This window comes from Bombina bombina, chromosome 3 (assembly GCF_027579735.1).
Source record: "Bombina bombina isolate aBomBom1 chromosome 3, aBomBom1.pri, whole genome shotgun sequence".
Lineage (NCBI taxonomy): Eukaryota > Metazoa > Chordata > Amphibia > Anura > Bombinatoridae > Bombina > Bombina bombina.
The window spans coordinates 248,771,121-248,794,255 of NC_069501.1; the positions used below are offsets into that span (position 1 = coordinate 248,771,121).

The 23,135-nt window shown below is 39.6% G+C and overlaps 1 protein-coding gene across 5 annotated transcripts in view; it reads left to right on the forward strand.

Moving 5' to 3' along the window:
* The window catches only part of MYO1C (myosin IC), a 567,598-nt gene extending 545,436 nt beyond the window's left edge, over positions 1-22,162 (forward strand). For all 5 annotated transcript variants that reach the window (XM_053706236.1, XM_053706241.1, XM_053706239.1 and 2 more), the window contains one exon: positions 19,725-22,162. In XM_053706236.1, coding sequence (XP_053562211.1) covers positions 19,725-19,751 — 27 coding nt within the window. In that variant the 3' untranslated portion in view covers positions 19,752-22,162. The remainder of the gene's footprint in view (positions 1-19,724) is intronic.
* The last annotated feature ends 973 nt before the right edge of the window (positions 22,163-23,135 follow it).

A 23,135-nucleotide genomic window follows, 5' to 3' on the forward strand; every position in this document is an offset into this window, starting at 1 on the left:
TTATATATCCATTGTGGGATTTTTGCGACTGAGCAGATGTCAGGCTTTATGCCTGTGAAGGGGTTTTAAGCTGCCTCCATTGCCAGACAAATTCTGACTAGCTTAGGCTTTGAGTCTGGGATACGGCTTTTGTGGTCAGCCTTACTTCCCATTCTTTTTCCCTACACAGACGGTTTTAACGGATGCTTAATATCTCTAAGGGGCAAATGGGATTTAATTTAATGACTAAATCAAATGCTTCTGTTATTAAATTATGACGCTCTAATTAGTTAAATGACGCACAGTATGTACTTTCTAATTACCTCCTTGATTAGAGGGTTTGGTTAGTATGGCGCAGTAATAACTAAGCTCCTGATGTTTGCCGTATAGGCTATGGCAGTTGGCGCCTGTTACATGTCCTCATGTTGTTATGCCTGTCAGACTTTCTCCTCCTTGTGATGGGTATTTGATTCTCATCCCGCTCCAGAGGTAACCGCCATAGGTGGTGGATATTTTTCCAGCAGCTTGTTAATTGTACTGTGGGGCGCCTAGTAGCTAGCCGTGTGGATTGAGCTTTTAGTTATTAGGATCCGCTGACGGTGTATAGGCGCCATTTTGGATCTTATCGCATCGAGTAGTCTGAGCAAGTGTTTTTAACTTTTCTCTCTTCAGACTAGCCACCTAACGTTCAGGTGCATGTGTGTTTTATAGAGGGAAAAACTTATAATACTTTCAACAATTTATTTGTGACGTTTTACGTTTATTTATCAGAATACTTCTGTGTGTATTTTCTAATACATTCTATATTTCTGATACTTGCCTGCCATTTAGTGGCAGTTAACTGCTTTCAATGTTCCTAAGCAATTTAAGGGCTTAGTTACTTGTGATAAGCTTATGTCCCTGCAGTACTTTCTTCTAAGGATTTATTATCCTGATAACGTCTGTTTTTTATTGATGGCTGCTGGTTGATATCTGTTTTTTTTACAATAAACTTGTATCTCTGCAGTTTTATTTTCAGGTTGTATATCCTGATTATTATATTTCCATCGTCTGGTAGCATCTAATGCTAATCATGCTTTTTAGGAATTAAGAGCCCATCTCTTTTTCTGAAGTTTCAAGTGGAAAGTATATGCATGCAGTTTTTATTTGCAGGATTTATATTATCCCGATTCAATTCATACTGTGTGTTTTTATTGTATTTTGCACCATTTGGTGACAACTCAATTAAAGTTTGGCTCCTTTTATCTTTTAAGGTGATATCTTTTTATACCTTTTTGTATATGCAGCTCTTTTTCAATCCTTTCTATAGTAATGTGATTGACGCGCTGTTGAATTACTTTTATACTTATATGAGATGATTTTTTCATTTCCTTGTGCCTCAGAACTCTGATTTGGCACTATGTCCTCCTTAGTCAGGAATCAATATCCCTGCAGGATATTTTCTTCTTTAAGAATCCTTTGGATGGGAATGGAGTGTCTCGTCTGCTGATCCAGAGGAGAATTCTTTAGAGGAGATCCAGGATTGGATCAGAACTCTAAGGTTGATGAATTATTTTTTCTGTGACCAATCTTGCATGTGGTTAGGCTAGGAGCCTAATTTTCATTCCTTGCAGTTCCAGCTCACAGAGCTGTGTGGATAATGTCTTGGTCTGCGGATGCTATATCCAAATCTATTCTTCTCGTTTTTTGCCTTAAATGGGCAAAACATTATTTGGTCCTGATCTGGCTGAGATCCTTTTCTGCAGTTGCAGGTGGAAAGTGAGCCTTTCTTCCGCACAGGAGAATAGTTTTAAAGGTCGCCAGAATTTTATTTTTCTCCACTTTAGGGGACAGAAGTATTCCTCCTCCTTTTCCAAGATGAAATAATTTGCAGATGTTATGGCTTAATTAGCTGATTAGAGTGGGACACTTTGAGCCTCGAATATTGCACCTTTTCACAATATTCTAATTTTCTGAGATTGTGGATTTGGGGTTTCATGAGCTTTAAGCCATAATCATCACAATTATGACAAATCACAGCTTGAACTATCTTGCTTTGCATGTAATGAGTCTATCTCATATATTAGTTTCACCTTTTCAGTTCCATTAGTTAAATAAATGAACTTTTGCACAATATTCTATTTTTTCGAGTTTCACCTGTGTTTGTGTGTGGTGTGTGTGTGTGTGTGTATATATATATATATATATATATATATATATATATTTATTATGTTTGGCATACTATTTTCAAACTACTTATAGACAGAACTCCTCAAGGTTTAACATCTAAACTGAGCCACATTGTCAGTGGCCGAGACGACAAGGCTCCCCCAGTATTTGATCCGAGGAGTGTGTCTAGAGATAACAAACTAGACTTTGCCTACTGTTAAAAAATAACTCCTGATAGGTGTAGATAGATAATATCTGCCACTTATTATTTTATAGCTTGTGAGGGGCCCCTTATGCTCTATATTGACATATTTGTGTATCTGGATGGATAGCTATAAAAAATGTGAAGACATAGATTGGTTTGTCTAGTGGTTTATACCCTGTCTTTTGTCACATACCCCTGATAGTTTGCCATTTGGCTATAATATAGGTTTACACACTTTTAACGAACACCAGAATTGATGTCCCCACACGTTTAGTAAACAACTTTTGTTATGGATGATAGTCAATATTAGTTAATGTTACATCTTCCCTCTCTACTCTTGCCCAAAAAAAAACCCCTTCAATATAGTTTACTTTGTAAACTTGGGAAAATATATCCTAAGTACTACATCCCCAAATAATTATTTGCTCTGGCTTATTATGGTAGCAATTGTTTAGATTCTACCTTTCAGGTGTCTAGATATAATAGATATGCATAGCTACACATCCATTTAATACTATACCCTGAGTACAGATGATTTATGTAATTGAGAAGTAATTAATGTTTAGTTATTGTTATATCCACATATGACATAGACAGAATTCAATAGGGAATACAAAAGATATATTCTTAGTCTGCTATAGGATGATAACAAAGGGCATATACCACTTGTTTTATTTTCTTTTTTCTCTGTCTATCACCAGAAATTTCTAAAATGATATTATAGTATGCATCCTTAACGTTAACTCTATCCCCTAACCTATTAATCCTGATTAGTATATGTTTATCTACATACCCATAGTAATTAAGGGAAGGATCTCCTTTCAATTGGCCAAAGTAAGACATACAATAAACAATGCTATGGATTCTTCAAAGGTTGTATCCCCAGATTTTTCAAAAATGGCAAATTCCTTAACATTTTTGCAAGTTTTAAATGATTCTAAAATGTATGTGCAAGTCTTTTGCAATGCAATGCTTTATTGCTAAGCATATATATGCAAATGTATCAATGCCTTTTTTAGGATTCTTAATTTGTTTATGTATATGTGTGTATGTATATGTGTATATATATATATATATATATATATATAGATGTGTGTGTATATATATATATATATATATATATATATATATATATATATATATATAGATGTATGTGTATATATATATATATATATATATGTATATATATATATATATGTATATGTATATATATATATACTTGTTTCTGCATAGTATTTGCCAACTTGTGGTGATTCACTACTACAATAAGATACACAAAACAGAGGAAACGTTAGGGAAATAAAGCATTTCTATTTTATATGGAAGTATTTTGTTTCATAGTATTGTTAATGTCCACAAGAAGTAAACACATGTGGGATTACACGCCAGTCTACTAGGAGGATGCAAACACCCCAACATACCAGAGCTTTAATCCCTTGGATTCTCACAGAATCCCTCAATTGCATTTAATCTCCAAGAGGGAGTGAGGATAATTCTGAATTGCTAATCTGTATGTCGTTGATACGGGTTCTGTAACCGATCTATAAATCAATTTCCCTTTCAAAGTGCCTATGAAAGTCAAAGGGGAGGACAGGCAGTGAAAATCTTCTCCCAGTGTGGAGATGTCACAGGCCTCCCAGGTGAAATGTGGATTTATCTGCCAATCTCCTGGTCTACAGTGCACTGTTCCTTGTGAGATCCCTGACACTGTGCTTGAACTGCCTCGGATGGGCAGCTGGAAGCCTTGTCTGCAGCTGAGGTAAGCACAGTAGACGAAGATGCTGACAGGTAAGTACAATGCACCTTCATAGCTTGCTGGTTCTTGGCATTAACATGTATACATGATTCACATAGGGTTGTATGCACAAAGACACCAAACAACTTCTACATAATTTTTTAGGCACTTTTAAAACTTCCTAAAAAATGGGGTTCCTGGATTTTTAAAGTTAGCGTGACCTGCTTTAGCGTTCTCTGATTTTTACTGGCCTGTTTTAAAATTCATTGTTTTGACACTGGGATCAGCTCTTGGCCCTCAATGAAAGCACTGTGGTGCTAATGGTTAATCTTTTTGACATGCTAAAATCTTTCTTCTCTTCCTGCTGATGAGGTTTATTAGCTATCTTAGTTGTGTCGGGGGAACCTCTCAGGAGAGTTGTAGGTGGTGAGACACTCTGAGCATATCAGAACTGACCTACAAGTTTGGAATAAATTATTTAACTGTTTAATTGCTGTAGTTTGTTTGCTAGCCATTACTATTTTGTACAGCTATTTATAGCACTTATATCTCTGTATACCTTGCTGAATTTCACAACATGGATTATTCAATTGTGCCATTACTGCCTTTTGTTGCCTCCAGGGGTTAATTTATGTGCCTTTTATTCTGCTTTTGTGTTTCTATTTATCTCTAAAACATCAGCATCTATTGTTAACTGTGCTTACTTTCCTCTGTATTCTAATATGAAAACAATTGGTGCAGCTCAGGTCTCTGGGCCATCAGCATAGCTGATCCTTTTGAAGGGTGATCCACTGATAATTTAACCTCTTCCAACTTTGCTTCCTTTAATGGATCTTTACTTGTGTCCTGCTCAGCTGTGTACCTCTTGAGCTGAACCTATGTCTAATTCTAGACAGGTTTTTGCAGTGCTGCTCTTATCTCAGTGCCAATGTACAAGGTATGTCTGTGAGCCTTAACAAGCCCTATTTATTGGGCTTGTTTATAGCCAGGTCTTGTCGATGTCATCAAGACCACGCTATATCTGCATGCCACCGGAAGTGAGGCATGCAGTACTAGCACAGTTTTGCCGCTTCTATCAAAGCTGAACTAGGAAACCCCTTAACGACCACGCGATGTACAGGGTAAATTGTTCGTTATTACTCTGCTATTACTGAATTGATGGCTGTAATGCCTCCAGCAGTTAGATGCAGACAGGCCTTTAGCTAATCAGGGACATCCCTTAGGAGCAATCATTCTAAATACCCCACTGAGAAAATTAACAAACTATACGGTCCACAGCACTGAATATTTTAAAATGGCTCCTTCTTTATTAATGTATTGGCATCAAAATATATGCAATGTTTTGAAACGAGCTCTTATTCATGCATTTGAGAAAATGGGTTCATTTGAATCCAAAGATTCCTCTTGATGCCGAATTTTCAGAAGCAGTGACAATGAATGTAATACATCAGTGGAAATGAAATGCACTAATGCGAAGAGCACAGCTATGGCTGTTTTGGTAAGGCAAGCCTTATGGCTCAAATCTTGGTCTGCAGATGTCTCTAAAAGCAGACTATGGGGTAGATTTAATAATGGTCGAGCGGATAATAAATGGAGCCCTATATCTCTTCTTGTTTGGGCCAGGACTGGATGCAATTATTGCCAGAGTCACTGGAGGTAGGGGAGCTTTCTTGCTACAAGATAAAAAGCCTAAGGGTAAAAATAGGCCCGCAGGATTTTTTTTGTGTCTCCTGCAATCAAAGAACCAAAAACCTTCCTCTGCCCAGAGATTGGGAGGTGGACTTACCAGATTGTGAGACTTGAGGGATTTCCAGAAAGGGATCTCAAGGCCTCTCACTTAAATCACAAGCTTCCCCAATATTGTGCCAGGTCTGGGGATCCACAGGCAGATCTATTGAATGCCCGAGTAGTTTCCTGGTTGTTCAGGCTGAATTGCATCTTTCCTCCATTTGTGTTGCTATTTAGGATGATAGCCAGAATCAACAAAAGAATGAGCTTCAGTGGAATGGTCTTGTAGGATTTTGTATGCAGATATGATTCAGATGGCCTTGTTGCCCTCCTTGGTAGCTTGCCATCAGAAAGGGCCTTTCTTTTATTACCTAGTGTGCTGTCTGGTTTATCTGATAAAGCTATCAATACCTTGATTCAGGCATTCTTTTAGAATTCCCAGCATACTAGAGTTTCTGCAAGACAGTCTGGAGTAAGACTTATCACCCAGTTCTATTAGGGGTCAACACACAGCCTGTGGTCCCTTTATGCCCAGCTTCTAAGAATTTTAAGGAGAGACTTCTACTTCCCCACCGGGATGTTAATGCTACAAAAGTTTTTAATATTTTTCTTTTCTCTTCACCCATTTTTCTGGAACTTGCTAAAGGTCATAAAGTTTCAGCAGTTACCTTAGTGGCATGGCTTTAAGGCTTTAATTTGTAAGTCATACCTGGTTACAGGAAAGACTACCCCTGAGCACATTACTGCTCACTAGAGCAGTTGCCACTTCCTGGGCCTTCTTTACTGAGGCTTCTGAAGGTCAGATATATAATGCAGCTACTTGATCTTCATTACATACTTTCGCAAAATGCTGACGTGTGCCTCTTCAGAGACTGCTTTTGGAAGAAAAGTTTGGGCTGCAATGCCTGATCAGTAAGATACCTGCCTTAACTGGTTTTCCCTTCTTATTACATGGTAGTCTCGTGGACTTCCCTGTTTTGGCTTTCCTGCTTTACAGTTTGGCTATATGTATGACCTGCATCCTCCTAGTGGACTTGAATGAAATCCCACATGTGACTCTCACCATCAGGTAAGCCGAAGTTGTTTTCTTTCTAATGACACAGTGAGTCCACGGATCATCTTAATTACTGTTGTGATATTCCCAACAGTAATAAAGATGATCCGTGGACTCACTGTGTCAAGAAATAAATTTATCAGGTAAGAATAAATTATGTTTCTTTCATGTAATTAGCAAGAGTCCATGAGCTAGTGACGTATGGGATATACATTCCTACCAGGAGGGGCAAAGTTTCCCAAACCTCAAAATGCCTATAAATACACCCCTCACCACACCCACAAATCAGTTTTACAAACTTTGCCTCCTATGGAGGTGGTGAAGTAAGTTTGTGCTAGATTCTACGTTGATATGCGCTCCGCAGCAGGTTGGAGCCCGGTTTTCCTCTCAGCGTGCAGTGAATGTCAGAGGGATGTGAGGAGAGTATTGCCTATTTGAATTCAATGATCTCCTTCTACGGGGTCTATTTCATAGGTTCTCTGTTATCGGTCATAGAGATTCATCTCTTACCTCCCTTTTCAGATCGACTATATACTCTTATTTATATACCATTACCTCTGCTGATTTTCGTTTCAGTACTGGTTTGGCTTTCTACAACATGTAGATGAGTGTCCTGGGGTAAGTAAGTCTTATTTTCTGTGACACTCTAAGCTATGGTTGGGCACTTTTTTATAAAGTTCTAAATATATGTATTCAAACATTTATTTGCCTTGACTCAGGATGTTCAACATTCCTTATTTCAGACAGTCAGTTTCATATTTGGGATAATGCATATGAATAAATCAATTTTTTTCTTACCTTAAAATTTGACTTTTTCCCTGTGGGCTGTTAGGCTTGCGGGGGCTGAAAATGCTTCATTTTATTGCGTCATTCTTGGCGCAGACTTTTCTTCTGTTATGTGTGATCAGTCCACGGGTCATCATTACTTCTGGGATATAACTCCTCCCCAACAGGAAATGCAAGAGGATTCACCCAGCAGAGCTGCATATAGCTCCTCCCCTCTACGTCACTCCCAGTCATTCTCTTGCACCCAACGACTAGATAGGATGTGTGAGAGGACTATGGTGATTATACTTAGTTTTTATAACTTCAATCAAAAGTTTGTTATTTTACAATAGCACCGGAGCGTGTTATTGCCTCTCTGGCAGAGTTTGAAGAAGAATCTACCAGAGTTTTTACTATGATTTTAACCGGAGTAGTTAAGATCATATTGCTGTTTCTCGACCATCTGAGGGAGGTAAAAGCTTCAGATCAGGGGACAGCGGGCAGATGAATCTGCATTGAGGTATGTAGCAGTTTTTATTTTCTGAATGGAATTGATGAGAAAATCCTGCCATACCGTTATAATGACATGTATGTATACTCTACACTTCAGTATTCTGGGGATGGTATTTCACTGGAATTACTCTGTTAAAAGTACATTAAACCTTTTAATAGGTATTTATTATGTTAAACGTTTTTGCTGGAATGTAGAATCGTTTGCATTTTCTGAGGTACTGAGTGAATAAATGTTTGGGCATTATTTTTCCACTTGGCAGTTGCTTGTTTTAATTGTGACAGTTTCGTTTCTCTCTCACTGCTGTGTGTGAGGGGGAGGGGCCGTTTTTGGCGCTCTTTGCTACGCATCAAAAATTTCCAGTCAGTTACTCTTGTATTTCCTGCATGATCCGGTTCATCTCTAACAGAACTCAGGGGTCTTCAAACTTCTTTGGAGGGAGGTAGATTCTCTCAGCAGAGCTGTGAGACTTATATATTGACTGTGATTAAAAACGTTGCTCTGTAATTTTTATGCTTCAAATTTAATTATTGTTACTTTACTAATGGGAACAAACCTTTGCTAAAAGTTGTGTTGTTTTTAAGGATTGATGCTATAACTGTTTTTTCAGTTCATTATTTCAACTGTCATTTAATCGTTTAGTGCTTCTTTGAGGCACAGTACGTTTTTGTTAAATAAGATTGTAACCAAGTTGCAAGTTTATTGCTAGTGTGTTAAACATGTCTGATTCAGAGGAAGATACCTGTGTCATTTGTTCCAATGCCAAGGTGGAGCCCAATAGAAATTTATGTACTAACTGTATTGATGCTACTTTAAATAAAAGCCAATCTGTACAAATTGAACTAATTTCACCAAACAGCGAGGGGAGAGTTATGCCGACTAACTCACCTCACGTGTCAGTACCTGCATCTCCCGCCCGGGAGGTGCGTGATATTGTGGCGCCTAGTACATCTGGGCGGCCATTACAGATAACATTACAAGATATGGCTACTGTTATGACCGAAGTTTTGGCTAAATTACCAGAACTAAGAGGCAAGCGTGATCACTCTGGGGTGAGAACAGAGTGCGCTGATAATACTAGGGCCATGTCTGATACTACGTCACAGCTTGCAGAGCATGAGGACGGAGAGCTTCATTCTGTGGGTGACGGTTCTGATCCAAACAGATTGGATTCAGATATTTCAAATTTTAAATTTAAATTGGAGAACCTCCGTGTATTACTAGGGGAGGTTTTAGCGGCTCTTAATGATTGTAACACTGTTGCAATACCAGAGAAATTGTGTAGGTTGGATAAATACTTTGCGGTACCGGCGAGTACTGACGTTTTTCCTATACCTAAGAGACTAACTGAAATTGTTACTAAGGAGTGGGATAGACCCGGTGTGCCGTTCTCACCCCCTCCAATATTTAGAAAGATGTTTCCAATAGACGCCACCACACGGGACTTATGGCAAACGGTCCCTAAGGTGGAGGGAGCAGTTTCTACTTTAGCTAAGCGTACCACTATCCCGGTGGAGGATAGCTGTGCTTTTTCAGATCCAATGGATAAAAAATTAGAGGGTTACCTTAAGAAAATGTTTGTTCAACAAGGTTTTATATTGCAACCCCTTGCATGCATCGCGCCGATTACGGCTGCGGCAGCATTTTGGATTGAGTCTCTGGAAGAGAACCTTAGTTCAGCTACGCTGGACGACATTACGGACAGGCTTAGAGTCCTTAAACTAGCTAATTCATTCATTTCGGAGGCCGTAGTACATTTAACCAAACTTACGGCTAAGAACTCAGGATTCGCCATTCAGGCACGTAGGGCGCTGTGGCTAAAATCCTGGTCAGCTGATGTAACTTCTAAGTCCAAATTACTTAATATACCTTTCAAGGGGCAAACTTTATTTGGGCCCGGTTTGAAAGAAATTATCGCTGACATTACAGGAGGCAAGGGCCACGCCCTGCCTCAAGACAAAGCCAAAGCTAAGGCTAGACAGTCTAATTTTCGTCCCTTTCGGAATTTCAAAGCAGGAGCAGCACCAACTTCCACTGCACCAAAACAGGAAGGAGCTGTTGCTCGTTACAGACAAGGCTGGAAACCTAACCAGTCCTGGAACAAGGGCAAGCAGGCCAGGAAACCTGCTGCTGCCCCAAAGACAGCATGAACCGAGGGCCCCCGATCCGGGACCGGATCTAGTGGGGGGCAGACTCTCTCTCTTCGCCCAGGCTTGGGCAAGAGATGTTCAGGATCCCTGGGCGCTAGAGATCATATCTCAGGGATACCTTCTAGATTTCAAATTCTCTCCCCCAAGAGGGAGATTTCATCTGTCAAGGTTGTCAACAAACCAGATAAAGAAAGAAGCGTTTCTACGCTGTGTACAAGATCTGTTATTAATGGGAGTGATCCATCCGGTTCCGCGGTCGGAACAAGGACAAGGGTTTTACTCAAACCTGTTTGTGGTTCCCAAAAAAGAGGGAACTTTCAGGCCAATCTTGGATTTAAAGATCCTAAACAAATTCCTAAGAGTTCCATCGTTCAAAATGGAAACTATTCGGACAATCTTACCCATGATCCAAAAGGGTCAGTACATGACCACAGTGGATTTAAAGGATGCTTACCTTCACATACCGATTCACAAAGATCATTACCGGTATCTAAGGTTTGCCTTCTTAGACAGGCATTACCAGTTTGTAGCTCTTCCATTCGGATTGGCTACGGCTCCAAGAATCTTCACAAAGGTTCTGGGTGCCCTTCTGGCGGTACTAAGACCGCGAGGAATTTCGGTAGCTCCGTACCTAGACGACATTCTGATACAAGCCTCAAGCTTTCAAACTGCCAAGTCTCATACAGAGTTAGTTCTGGCATTTCTAAGGTCGCATGGATGGAAAGTGAACGAAAAGAAGAGTTCTCTCTTTCCTCTCACAAGAGTTCCATTCTTGGGGACTCTTATAGATTCTGTAGAAATGAAGATTTATCTGACAGAAGACAGATTAACAAAGCTTCTAAATGCATGCCGTGTCCTTCATTCCATTCAACTCCCGTCAGTAGCTCAATGCATGGAGGTGATCGGCTTAATGGTAGCAGCAATGGACATAGTACCCTTTGCACGTCTACATCTCAGACCGCTGCAATTGTGCATGCTGAGTCAATGGAATGGGGATTACTCAGACTTGTCCCCTACTCTGAATCTGGATCAAGAGACCAGAAACTCTCTTCTATGGTGGCTTTCTCGGCCACATCTGTCCAGGGGGATGCCATTCAGCAGGCCGGACTGGACGATTGTAACAACAGACGCCAGCCTACTAGGTTGGGGCGCTGTCTGGAATTCTCTGAAGGCTCAGGGACAATGGAGTCAGGAGGAAAGTCTCCTGCCAATAAACATTCTGGAATTGAGAGCAGTTCTCAATGCCCTTCTGGCTTGGCCCCAGTTAAAAACTCGGGGGTTCATCAGGTTTCAGTCGGACAACATCACGACTGTAGCTTACATCAACCATCAGGGAGGGACAAGAAGCTCCCTAGCAATGATAGAAGTATCAAAGATAATTCGCTGGGCAGAGTCTCACTCTTGCCACCTGTCAGCAATCCACATCCCGGGAGTGGAGAACTGGGAGGCGGATTTCTTGAGTCGCCAGACTTTTCATCCGGGGGAGTGGGAACTTCATCCGGAGGTCTTTGCCCAAATACTTTGACGTTGGGGCAAACCAGAGATAGATCTCATGGCGTCTCGCCAGAACGCCAAACTTCCTCGCTACGGGTCCAGATCCAGGGATCCGGGAGCGGTTCTGATAGATGCTTTGACAGCACCTTGGAACTTCGGGATGGCTTATGTGTTTCCACCCTTCCCGCTGCTTCCTCGATTGATTGCCAAAATCAAACAGGAGAGAGCATCAGTGATTCTAATAGCGCCTGCATGGCCACGCAGGACTTGGTATGCAGATCTAGTGGACATGTCATCCTGTCCGCCTTGGTCTCTACCTCTAAGACAGGACCTTCTGATACAGGGTCCATTCAAACATCAAAATCTAACTTCTCTGAAGCTGACTGCTTGGAAATTGAACGCTTGATTTTATCAAAACGTGGGTTTTCTGAGTCGGTTATTGATACCCTGATACAGGCTAGGAAGCCTGTTACCAGAAGGATTTACCATAAGATATGGCGTAAATACCTATACTGGTGCGAATCCAAAGGTTACTCCTGGAGTAAGGTTAGGATTCCTAGGATATTGTCCTTTCTACAAGAAGGTTTAGAAAAGGGTTTATCGGCTAGCTCATTAAAGGGACAGATCTCAGCTCTGTCCATCTTGTTACACAGGCGTCTGTCAGAAAATCCAGACGTCCAGGCCTTTTGTCAGGCTTTAGCTAGGATCAAGCCTGTGTTTAAAACTGTTGCTCCGCCATGGAGTTTAAACCTTGTTCTTAACGTTCTACAAGGAGTTCCGTTTGAACCCCTTCATTCCATTGATATAAAGTTGTTATCTTGGAAAGTGTTATTTTTAATGGCTATTTCTTCGGCTCGGAGAGTCTCTGAGTTATCAGCTTTACATTGTGATTCTCCTTATTTGATTTTTCATTCAGATAAGGTAGTTCTGCGTACAAAACCTGGGTTCTTACCTAAGGTAGTCACTAACAGGAACATCAATCAAGAGATCGTGGTGCCTTCTCTGTGCCCGAATCCTTCTTCAAAGAAGGAACGTCTTCTACACAATCTGGATGTAGTTCGTGCCCTCAAGTTCTACTTGCAGGCAACTAAGGATTTTCGACAAACGTCTTCCCTGTTTGTCGTGTACTCTGGTCAGAGGAGAGGTCATAAGGCTTCGGCTACCTCTCTCTCCTTCTGGCTTCGTAGCATAATTCGTTTAGCCTATGAGACTGCTGGACAGCAGCCTCCTGAAAGAATTACAGCTCATTCTACTAGAGCTGTGGCTTCCACTTGGGCCTTTAAGAATGAGGCCTCTGTTGAACAGATTTGCAAGGCTGCAACTTGGTCTTCGCTTCATACTTTTTCCAAATTTTACAAATTTGACACTTTTGCTTCTTCGGAGGCTATTTTTGGGAGAAAGGTTCTTCAGGCAGTGGTTCCTTCTGTATAATGAGCCTGCCTATCCCTCCCGTCATCCGTGTACTTTTGCTTTGGTATTGGTATCCCAGAAGTAATGATGACCCGTGGACTGATCACACATAACAGAAGAAAACATAATTTATGCTTACCTGATAAATTCCTTTCTTCTGTTGTGTGATCAGTCCACGGCCCGCCCTGTTTTTTAAGGCAGGTAAATATCTTTTAAATTATACTCCAGTCACCACTTCACCCTTGGTTTCTCCTTTCTCGTTGATTCTTGGTCGAATGACTGGGAGTGACGTAGAGGGGAGGAGCTATATGCAGCTCTGCTGGGTGAATCCTCTTGCATTTCCTGTTGGGGAGGAGTTATATCCCAGAAGTAATGATGACCCGTGGACTGATCACACAACAGAAGAAAGGAATTTATCAGGTAAGCATAAATTATGTTTTTTGGCGCAAATTTTTTTTTCTGTTTCCGGCGTCATACGTGTCGCCGCAAGTTGCGTCATTTTTGACGTTCTTTTGCGCCAAAGGTGTCGGCGTTCCGGATGTGGCGTCATTTTTGGCGCCAAAAGCATTTAGGCGCCAAATAATGTGGGCGTCATTTTTGGCGCTAAAAAAATATGGGCATCACTATTGTCTCCACATTATTTAAGTCTCATTATTTATTGCTTCTGGTTGCTAGAAGCTTGTTCACTGGCATTTTTTCCCATTCCTGAAACTGTCATTTAAGGAATTTGATCAATTTTGCTTTATATGTTGTTTTTTCTATTACATATTGCAAGATGTCCCACGTTGAAACTGAGTCAGAAGATACTTCTGGAAAATTGCTGCCTGGTGCTGGAGCTACCAAAGCTAAGTGTATCTGCTGTAAACTTATGGTATCTGTTCCTCCAGCTGTTGTTTGTGCTGTTTGTCATGACAAACTTGTTAATGCAGATAATATTTCCTTTAGTACTGTTACATTACCTGTTGCTGTTCCGTCAACATCTAATACTCAGAGTGTTCCTGTTAACATAAGAGATTTTGTTTCTAAATCCATTAAGAAGGCTATGTCTGTTATTCCTCCTAGTAAACGTAAAAAGTCTTTTAAAACTTCTCATTTTTCAGATGAATTTTTAAATGAACATCATCATTCTGATTCTGATAATGGTTCTTCTGGTTCAGAGGATTCTGTCTGAGGTTGATGCTGATAAATCTTCATATTTATTTAAAATGGAATTTATTCGTTCTTTACTTAAAGAAGTCCTAATTGCATTAGAAATTAAGGATTCTGGTCCTCTTGATACTAAATCTAAACGTTTAGATAAGGTTTTTAAATCTCCTGTAGTTATTCCAGAAGTTTTTCCTGTCCCTGGTGCTATTTCTGAAGTAATTTCCAGGGAATGGAATAATTTGGGTAATTAATTTACTCCTTCTAAACGTTTTAAGCAATTATATCCTGTGCCATCTGACAGATTAGAGTTTTGGGACAAAATCCCTAAGGTTGATGGGGCTGTCTCTACTCTTGCTAAGCGTACTACTATTCCTACGGCAGATGGTACTTCTTTTAAGGATCCTTTAGATAGGAAAATTGAATCCTTTCTAAGAAAAGCTTACTTGTGTTCAGGTAATCTTCTTAGACCTGCTATATCTTTAGCGGATGTTGCTGCAGCTTCAACTTTTTGGTTAGAAGCTTTAGCGCAACAAGTAACAGATCATAATTCTCATAGCATTATTATTCTTCTTCAACATGCTAATAATTTTATTTGTGATGCCATCTTTGATATCATTAGAGTTGATGTCAGGTATATGTCTCTAGCTATTTTAGCTAGAAGAGCTTTATGGCTTAAAACTTGGAATGCTGATATGTCTTCTAAGTCTACTCTGCTTTCCCTTTCTTTCCAGGGTAATAAATTGTTTGGTTCTCAGTTGGATTCTATTATCTCAACTGTTACTGGAGGGAAAGGAACTTTTTTACCACAGGATAAAAAATCTAAAGGTAAATTTAGGTCTAATAATCGTTTTCGTTCCTTTCGTCACAACAAGGAACAAAAACCTGATCCTTCATCCTCAGGAGCGGTATCAGTTTGGAAACCATCTCCAGTCTGGAATAAATCCAAGCCTTTTAGAAAATCAAAGCCAGCTCCTAAGTCCACATGAAGGTGCGGCCCTCATTCCAGCTCAGCTGGTAGGGGGCAGATTACGTTTTTTCAAAGAAATTTGGATCAATTCCGTTCACAATCTTTGGATTCAGAACATTGTTTCAGAAGGGTACAGAATTGGCTTCAAGATAAGGCCTCCTGCAAAGAGATTTTTTCTTTCCCGTGTCCCAGTAAACCCAGCGAAGGCTCAAGCATTTCTGAAATGTGTTTCAGATCTAGAGTTGGCTGGAGTAATTATGCCAGTTCCAGTTCTGGAACAGGGACTGGGGTTTTATTCAAATCTCTTCATTGTACCAAAGAAGGAGAATTCCTTCAGACCAGTTCTGGATCTAAAAATATTGAATCGTTATGTAAGGATACCAACATTCAAAATGGTAACTGTAAGGACTATCCTGCCTTTTGTTCAGCAAGGGCATTATATGTCTACAATAGATTTACAGGATGCATATCTGCATATTCCGATTCATCCAGATCACTATCAGTTTCTGAGATTCTCTTTCCTAGACAAGCATTACCAGTTTGTGGCTCTGCCGTTTGGCCTAGCTACAGCTCCAAGAATTTTTACGAAGGTTCTCGGTGCCCTTCTGTCTGTAATCAGAGAACAGGGTATTGTGGTATTTCCTTATTTGGACGATATCTTGGTACTTGCTCAGTCTTCACATTTAGCACAATCTCATACGAATCGACTTGTGTTGTTTCTTCAACATCATGGTTGGAGGATCAATTTACCAAAAAGTTCATTGATTCCTCAGACACAGGTAACCTTTTTAGGTTTCCAGATAGATTCAGTTTCCATGACTCTATCTTTGACAGACAAGAGACGTCTAAAATTGATATCAGCTTGTCGAAACCTTCAGTCACAATCATTCCCTTCGGTAGCCTTATGCATGGAAATTCTAGGTCTTATGACTGCTGCATCGGACGCAATCCCCTTTGCTCGTTTTCACATGCGGCCTCTTCAGCTCTGTATGCTGAACCAGTGGTGCAGGGATTACACAAAGATATCTCAATTAATATCTTTAAAACCGATTGTACGACACTCTCTGACGTGGTGGACAGATCACCATTGTTTAGTTCAGGGGGCTTCTTTTGTTCTTCCGACCTGGACTGTAATTTCAACAGATGCAAGTCTTACAGGTTGGGGAGCTGTGTGGGGGTCTCTGACAGCACAAGGGGTTTGGGAATCTCAGGAGGTGAGATTACTGATCAATATTTTGGAACTCCGTGCAATTTTCAGAGCTCTTCAGTCTTGGCCTCTTCTAAAGAGAGAATCGTTCATTTGTTTTCAGACAGACAATGTCACAACTGTGGCATACATCAATCATCAAGGAGGGACTCACAGTCCTCTGGCTATGAAAGAAGTATCTCGAATTCTAGTATGGGCGGAATCCAGCTCCTGTCTAGTTTCTGCGGTTCATATCCCAGGTATAGACAATTGGGAAGCGGATTATCTCAGTCGCCAAACGTTACATCCGGGCGAATGGTCTCTTCACCCAGAGGTATTTCTTCAGATTGTTCAAATGTGGGGACTTCCAGAAATAGATTTGATGGCCTCTCATCTAAACAAGAAACTTCCCAGGTATCTGTCCAGATCCAGGGATCCTCAAGCGGTAGCAGTGGATGCATTGTCACTTCCTTGGAAGTATCATCCTGCCTATATCTTTCCGCCTCTAGTTCTTCTTCCAAGAGTAATCTCCAAGATTCTGAAGGAATGCTCGTTTGTTCTGCTGGTAGCTCCAGCATGGCCTCACAGGTTTTGGTATGCGGATCTTGTCCGGATGGCCTCTTGCCAACCGTGGACTCTTCCGTTAAGGCCAGACCTTCTGTCGCAAGGTCCTTTTTTCCATCAGGATCTCAAATCCTTAAATTTAAAGGTATGGAGATTGAACGCTTGATTCTTGGTCAAAGAGGTTTCTCTGACTCTGTGATTAATACTATGTTACAGGCTCGTAAATCTGTATCTAGGGAGATATATTATAGAGTCTGGAAGACTTATATTTCTTGGTGTCTTTCTCATCATTTTTCCTGGCATTCTTTTAGAATTCCGAAAATTTTACAGTTTCTTCAGGATGGTTTGGATAAAGGTTTGTCTGCAAGTTCCTTGAAAGGACAAATCTCTGCTCTTTCTGTTCTTTTTCACAGAAAGATTGCTAAGCTTCCTGATATTCATTGTTTTGTACAAGCTTTGGTTCGTATAAAACCTGTCATTAAGTCAATTTCTCCTCCTTGGAGTTTGAATTTGGTTCTGAGGGCTCTTCAAGCTCCTCCGTTTGAACCTATGCATTCATTGGACATTAAATTACTTTCTTGGAAAGTTTTGTTCCTTTTGGCCATCTCTTCTGCCAGAAGAGTTTCTGAATTATCTGCTCTTTCTTGTGAGTCTCCTTTTCTGATTTTTCACCAGGATAAGGCGATGTTGCGAACTTCTTTTAAATTTTTACCTAAGGTTGTGAATTCCAACAACATTAGTAGAGAAATTGTGGTTCCTTCATTATGTCCTAATCCTAAGAATTCTAAGGAGAAATCATTGCATTCTTTGGATGTAGTTAGAGCTTTGAAATATTATGTTGAAGCTACTAAGAATTTCCGAAAGACTTCTAGTCTATTTGTTATCTTTTCCGGTTCTAGGAAAGGTCAGAAGGCCTCTGCCATTTCTTTGGCATCTTATTTGAAATCTTTAATTCATCATGCTTATGTCGAGTCGGGTAAAACTCCGCCTCAAAGGATTACAACTCATTCTACTAGGTCAGTTTCTACTTCCTGGGCATTTAGGAATGAAGCTTCGGTTGATCAGATTTGCAAAGCAGCAACTTGGTCTTCTTTGCATACTTTTACTAAATTCTACCATTTTGATGTGTTTTCTTCTTCTGAAGCTGTCTTTGGTAGAAAAGTACTTCAGGCAGCTGTTTCAGTTTGAATCTTCTGCTTATATTTTCAGTTTTTTTCTTTATAAGATTTAAACTTTATTTTTGGGTGTGGATTTTTTTCAGCGGAATTGGCTGTCTTTATTTTATCCCTCCCTCTCTAGTGACTCTTGCGTGGAAGATCCACATCTTGGGTAGTCATTATCCCATACGTCACTAGCTCATGGACTCTTGCTAATTGCATGAAAGAAAACATAATTTAAGTAAGAACTTACCTGATAAATTCATTTCTTTCATATTAGCAAGAGTCCATGAGGCCCACCCTTTTTTTGCGGTGGTTATGATTTTTTTGTATAAAGCACAATTATTCCAATTCCTTATATTTATGCTTCGCACTTTTTTCTTATCACCCCACTTCTTGGCTATTCGTTAAACTGATTTGTGGGTGTGGTGAGGGGTGTATTTATAGGCATTTTGAGGTTTGGGAAACTTTGCCCCTCCTGGTAGGAATGTATATCCCATACGTCACTAGCTCATGGACTCTTGCTAATATGAAAGAAATGAATTTATCAGGTAAGTTCTTACATAAATTATGTTTTTTGCAATATACTTCCATTAGCGGTATATGTACATATGCTGTTAGTGCCCTGCTGACCAGCATTTAAACACCACACCATGGTGGCTTGTATGACACAAATTGTCTTCACTGATGCAATATGCACCACTGCAAGCTCTCTGAGCAGGTATGGCGTTTAAATGCTTATGGTCTAGTCACACACAGCATATGTGGGTATGCTGCTGAAAAAGTAATAAGCATTTACTTAAAGCATTTTTGCTAATGGAAGTATATGAGAATTATTATCCTCAGGTTATGCATAACGTAAAGAGTGCAAAAATAAAATATTAATCATTTTTTTAAAAGGGCGCATTGCAGATTAAAATGTTATGTATTGTAGAAGGGACCTTTTACAAAGTGATTTACAAATTTGCAATATTTGTCATTTAGAAATATAGTATCAGTATACTAAAGGAAAATGCTCATATGTGTTAGAGCATGTTGTTATTTCACTGGTTGCTTGTAAATGTGTGTAATCCTTGCTAACTCATAGTGAACTCCTGAACTGCCATGTACAATTGGGAGCTAGCTGAACCATTTTGGTGAGCCAATGACAAGAGGCATACATGTGCAGTAACCAAATAGCTCCCAGTAGCATATTTCCGTTCCTGAGCCTATCTAGATTTCTTTTTCAACAAAGGATCCCTGGAGTACAAAGTAAATTTAATAATAGAAATATATTGGAAAAACCTAATCTAAATCACAAAAGTCTCATTTAAAATTTCCCCAAATTTGCCATTGTCCTAAATCACCTGGTAAGAAATTTTCTTTCTATTCTCAGATAAAACCGTATTTTACAATAGTAATACTTGGATAATCGTCCCTTTCTCAGGAGCAGGCAATGTAGATTTTTTTTTTTTTTTTTTTTTTTTTAAATATTTTGAAAGGTGAAATTGAAAACAACCTTCTAATATTTGCTTTTTTTTTCTAGGTTGCCCCACGACTCAATTCACGATGATGAACACTACAACCATAATAGGAATTTGGTCCTCTACCAGTCATCTGACGTCACATACATATTTCCTTTTTCCCCCACTGGCTGGACATTACCTACTTTCTTGCAATATAAATTTGCTTTTATATTTTATACTTACCAAAGACCTGGGCTGCTCTATAATCAAAGAAGAAATCATTATTTTATATATTTGTTATGTCAAACTTTTAATATTTTTTTTAACCATAACCTGCATTTGCACGGGCTCCTTGTTTCACTAGTGACTTTAGTATTGCCTACATTTCACCTTCTCCTGCACAGGGAGTAAAGTGGTCAGCCTAGAATATATGAAATAGACCACTTCTGTGCCTTTGTAATGTTATAGATAAAAATAAACAGGATGGCAATTTTTTTTATTTTTTTTTTATCCTGAAACACAAATTTAGAAAGAGCAAAATATTGATCTGCACTAATACGTATTTATATAATCTTATGATAAATATATTGAGGAATAGTAAGTGAGTTTTATAGATTTTATTCTACTAAAGTTTATTGGAAAAAAAAGATCTTAAAAATGAACAAAGAAAAACGAGCTTTACAAGTTGTGGTTTTGTAAACCAGATAAACTGAAAGCCATATATGAATGAGGGAAACTGGCGAACTGTACTAAACATACTTTGTAAGCAGAATACAAAAATTACTTCCTGTAGAAATGTTTAGTATAAAATTTGTATTGTAAATCTAAAAAAATGTACGTGCAATAAAATCCTGCTCTTTAGGGCACGTTACCTGCCTTAAAAATCATATTTTTATATAACCTTTTGCCTTATCGCACATGTATGTCTATATCATGTGCCCACCTGCTTTGTATGTTGCATACCTAATATTAGATGTGTGCATTTTGCAGGTTTGTTAACTGCCAACTGCAGCCACTCTGTGTTCAGCTCTTTTTGGAGCCGGTGTCCTGTTGATTTTTGTTACCTGGTGAATTTTGCTACCCTCTCAATGCACATGCGCACACTTACGTCACTGCATTCCACATATGTTGTAAAGTATGTGTGGAATGCTGTGATGTATGTGCACTCATGCGCACTCAGAGGGGTAGCAAAATTCGATGTGTAGATAGCAAATCTCTACGCTTTGTCTGCACATGCGCGCCACGCACAATCATTATGTAAGTAAAATCAAACTCTTTCTCCAACAGTAATTTGCAGCTGAATATATCATCACAATTAAAGGTTACTCATAAAATTATTAACTTACAGTTAATGAATTTAGGAGTAACCTTTTATTGTGATGATGAAATATGGAACTGCAAATTACTGTTGGAGAAACTGTTTCGTTAATTGTATTTACATATCGAGGGTGCGCACAAAATTTCATATCTAGCCGTCTAATTTTGCTACCCTCTCAGTACGTATGAGCACACATACGTCACCGCATTCCACACATGCATGCGCATGGTAGCAAAAAGTCAACAGGACACCGTATTTCTTCTTGTTAAAGTGCAACACGCTAAGATCTGGATTTGCACAGATCTTAATATATTGCACTTTAACCAGAAGAAATCCAGCTAAGAAAAGAACCGAATGCATCGAGCGGCCACCTTCTTCTGCATCGGCAGTCAACAGACCTGCTAAAAAATGTCTACCTAGCATCACTAAATTTTCAGCTATTTAAAGATTACTGTCAGGCCTGAAAAGAATGTGCCTTTTTCAGAACTGCCAGCGGAGTATCATATATAATACCCCTTTAAGCATATGGTTCTGCTGTCTTTGTACACAGTGGCTGCTTTGACATGAGTACCCTGTTGTTGCCAGTTTTTAGGATACTCTGGCTTTATCAAGCAAACTTCCTCTAGACTACTAAAGAGTGTAGATATACTGTGTGTTCTTAGAAGCAATACCTCTTGATGGGCTGTCATAGTAATTGGGGATGTGGCCTAACAGCATTGCAAGGAGAAAGAAGTCCCTTTGTTTTAAGAACACTAAATTACATTTAATCCTTGTACATGCTTAAAGCCCCAGGAATATTAAATCCAATACATTTGCAACGTTACAGAAGTATTTGTTTGTTGTGCAAAAACTGTGATATTTCCTAAAGGACCAATATCTGACCTAGTCTTAAATCTAGCTGTTTGCAGCTGTTGAGGCTTCATTATTTTTTTTTTTCCAGGTGCCCTGACCGACCAACTTCATTTCTATAGATTGATTGACTTAACGGTTTTGTCTTGTATTCTCTTTGTCTGGCTCACATACTTTAAATAAAAAAAATGTACATGAGGCTGGTGAATCACACTTTATTCTATCACCTGGGACACTATCACAGCGTTTACTCTCCAAGATGTTTAAATAGCTTTGTTAATGATTTTATATGGTACCTGCGTTGTTGGTCCAATCAATAAATACTTGCAAAAACATGGTTCTATTAGAAAATTGTCTGCTTTCTGAAATTCCTTAATTTAATGCGATTGATCCTTGCAGATACATTCACAGACACTATAGTAGTATGGAATCCAGTAAATTGTTATAGTCTTGAAAATATTGTCGTATTGATTTAAATGTCATGTTATGCTAAATCAATTTCCTTCTTAATATGAGGAGAGTCCACGGCTTCATTCCTTACATGTGGGAAATACAGAACCTGGCCACCAGGAGGAGGCAAAGACACCCCAGCCAAAGGCTTAAATACCTTCCCCATTTCCCTCATTCCCCAGTCATTCTTTGCCTTTCGTCACAGGAGGTTGGCAGAGAAGTGTCAGAAGATACGGAGTAGTTCCGTATCTACCCTTCGGAATGGGACTGGAGTTTAAAGTAGTATTGTCAGCCTCTCAGTGAGAGCATTGACGAATGTTAGAGTCTGGATATGCAGGGAGAGTCTTTCTGCGAACCCATCCAGACTTGTATTAACTGCTCCTTAAGCAATCAGTGTTGACGAGTTTCACTGCCTGCTTTTTTCACTCAAGTCCATGTCAGGAGCGATGCTACAAGACTGTCAAACTTGAGGGGCTTTGTTTCTGTTCCGCGACATAGATTCCGGTAAGATCGTTTCATTTTATACACTTATGATAACGCAAGAAGACAGGGTCACAGTGTGGCTCCTTTTATCTGTATGGAATCAAGGGTTAATATCTCCGGAAGGGGATTATTGAACAGGGGGGATTAATCACATAATGTAAATATTGTGTTTATGCTGCGATATGTGTGAGATAGGCTTGGCACGCTTTTAGCCTGCAGCAGGGGCGGTCCATGCGTGGCGCACCATGCACCAAGCGGTTTCTCTGTTGGGCCTGGGTCATAGGAGGTGGTGAGTGCCCCAGCCATTGGGGGTATAAAGGTGCCATTTTTCTTTTTCTATTGTCCAATTTATAAGTGCAAGCTATGGAGGACTTTGATACGTTAGCGGTTA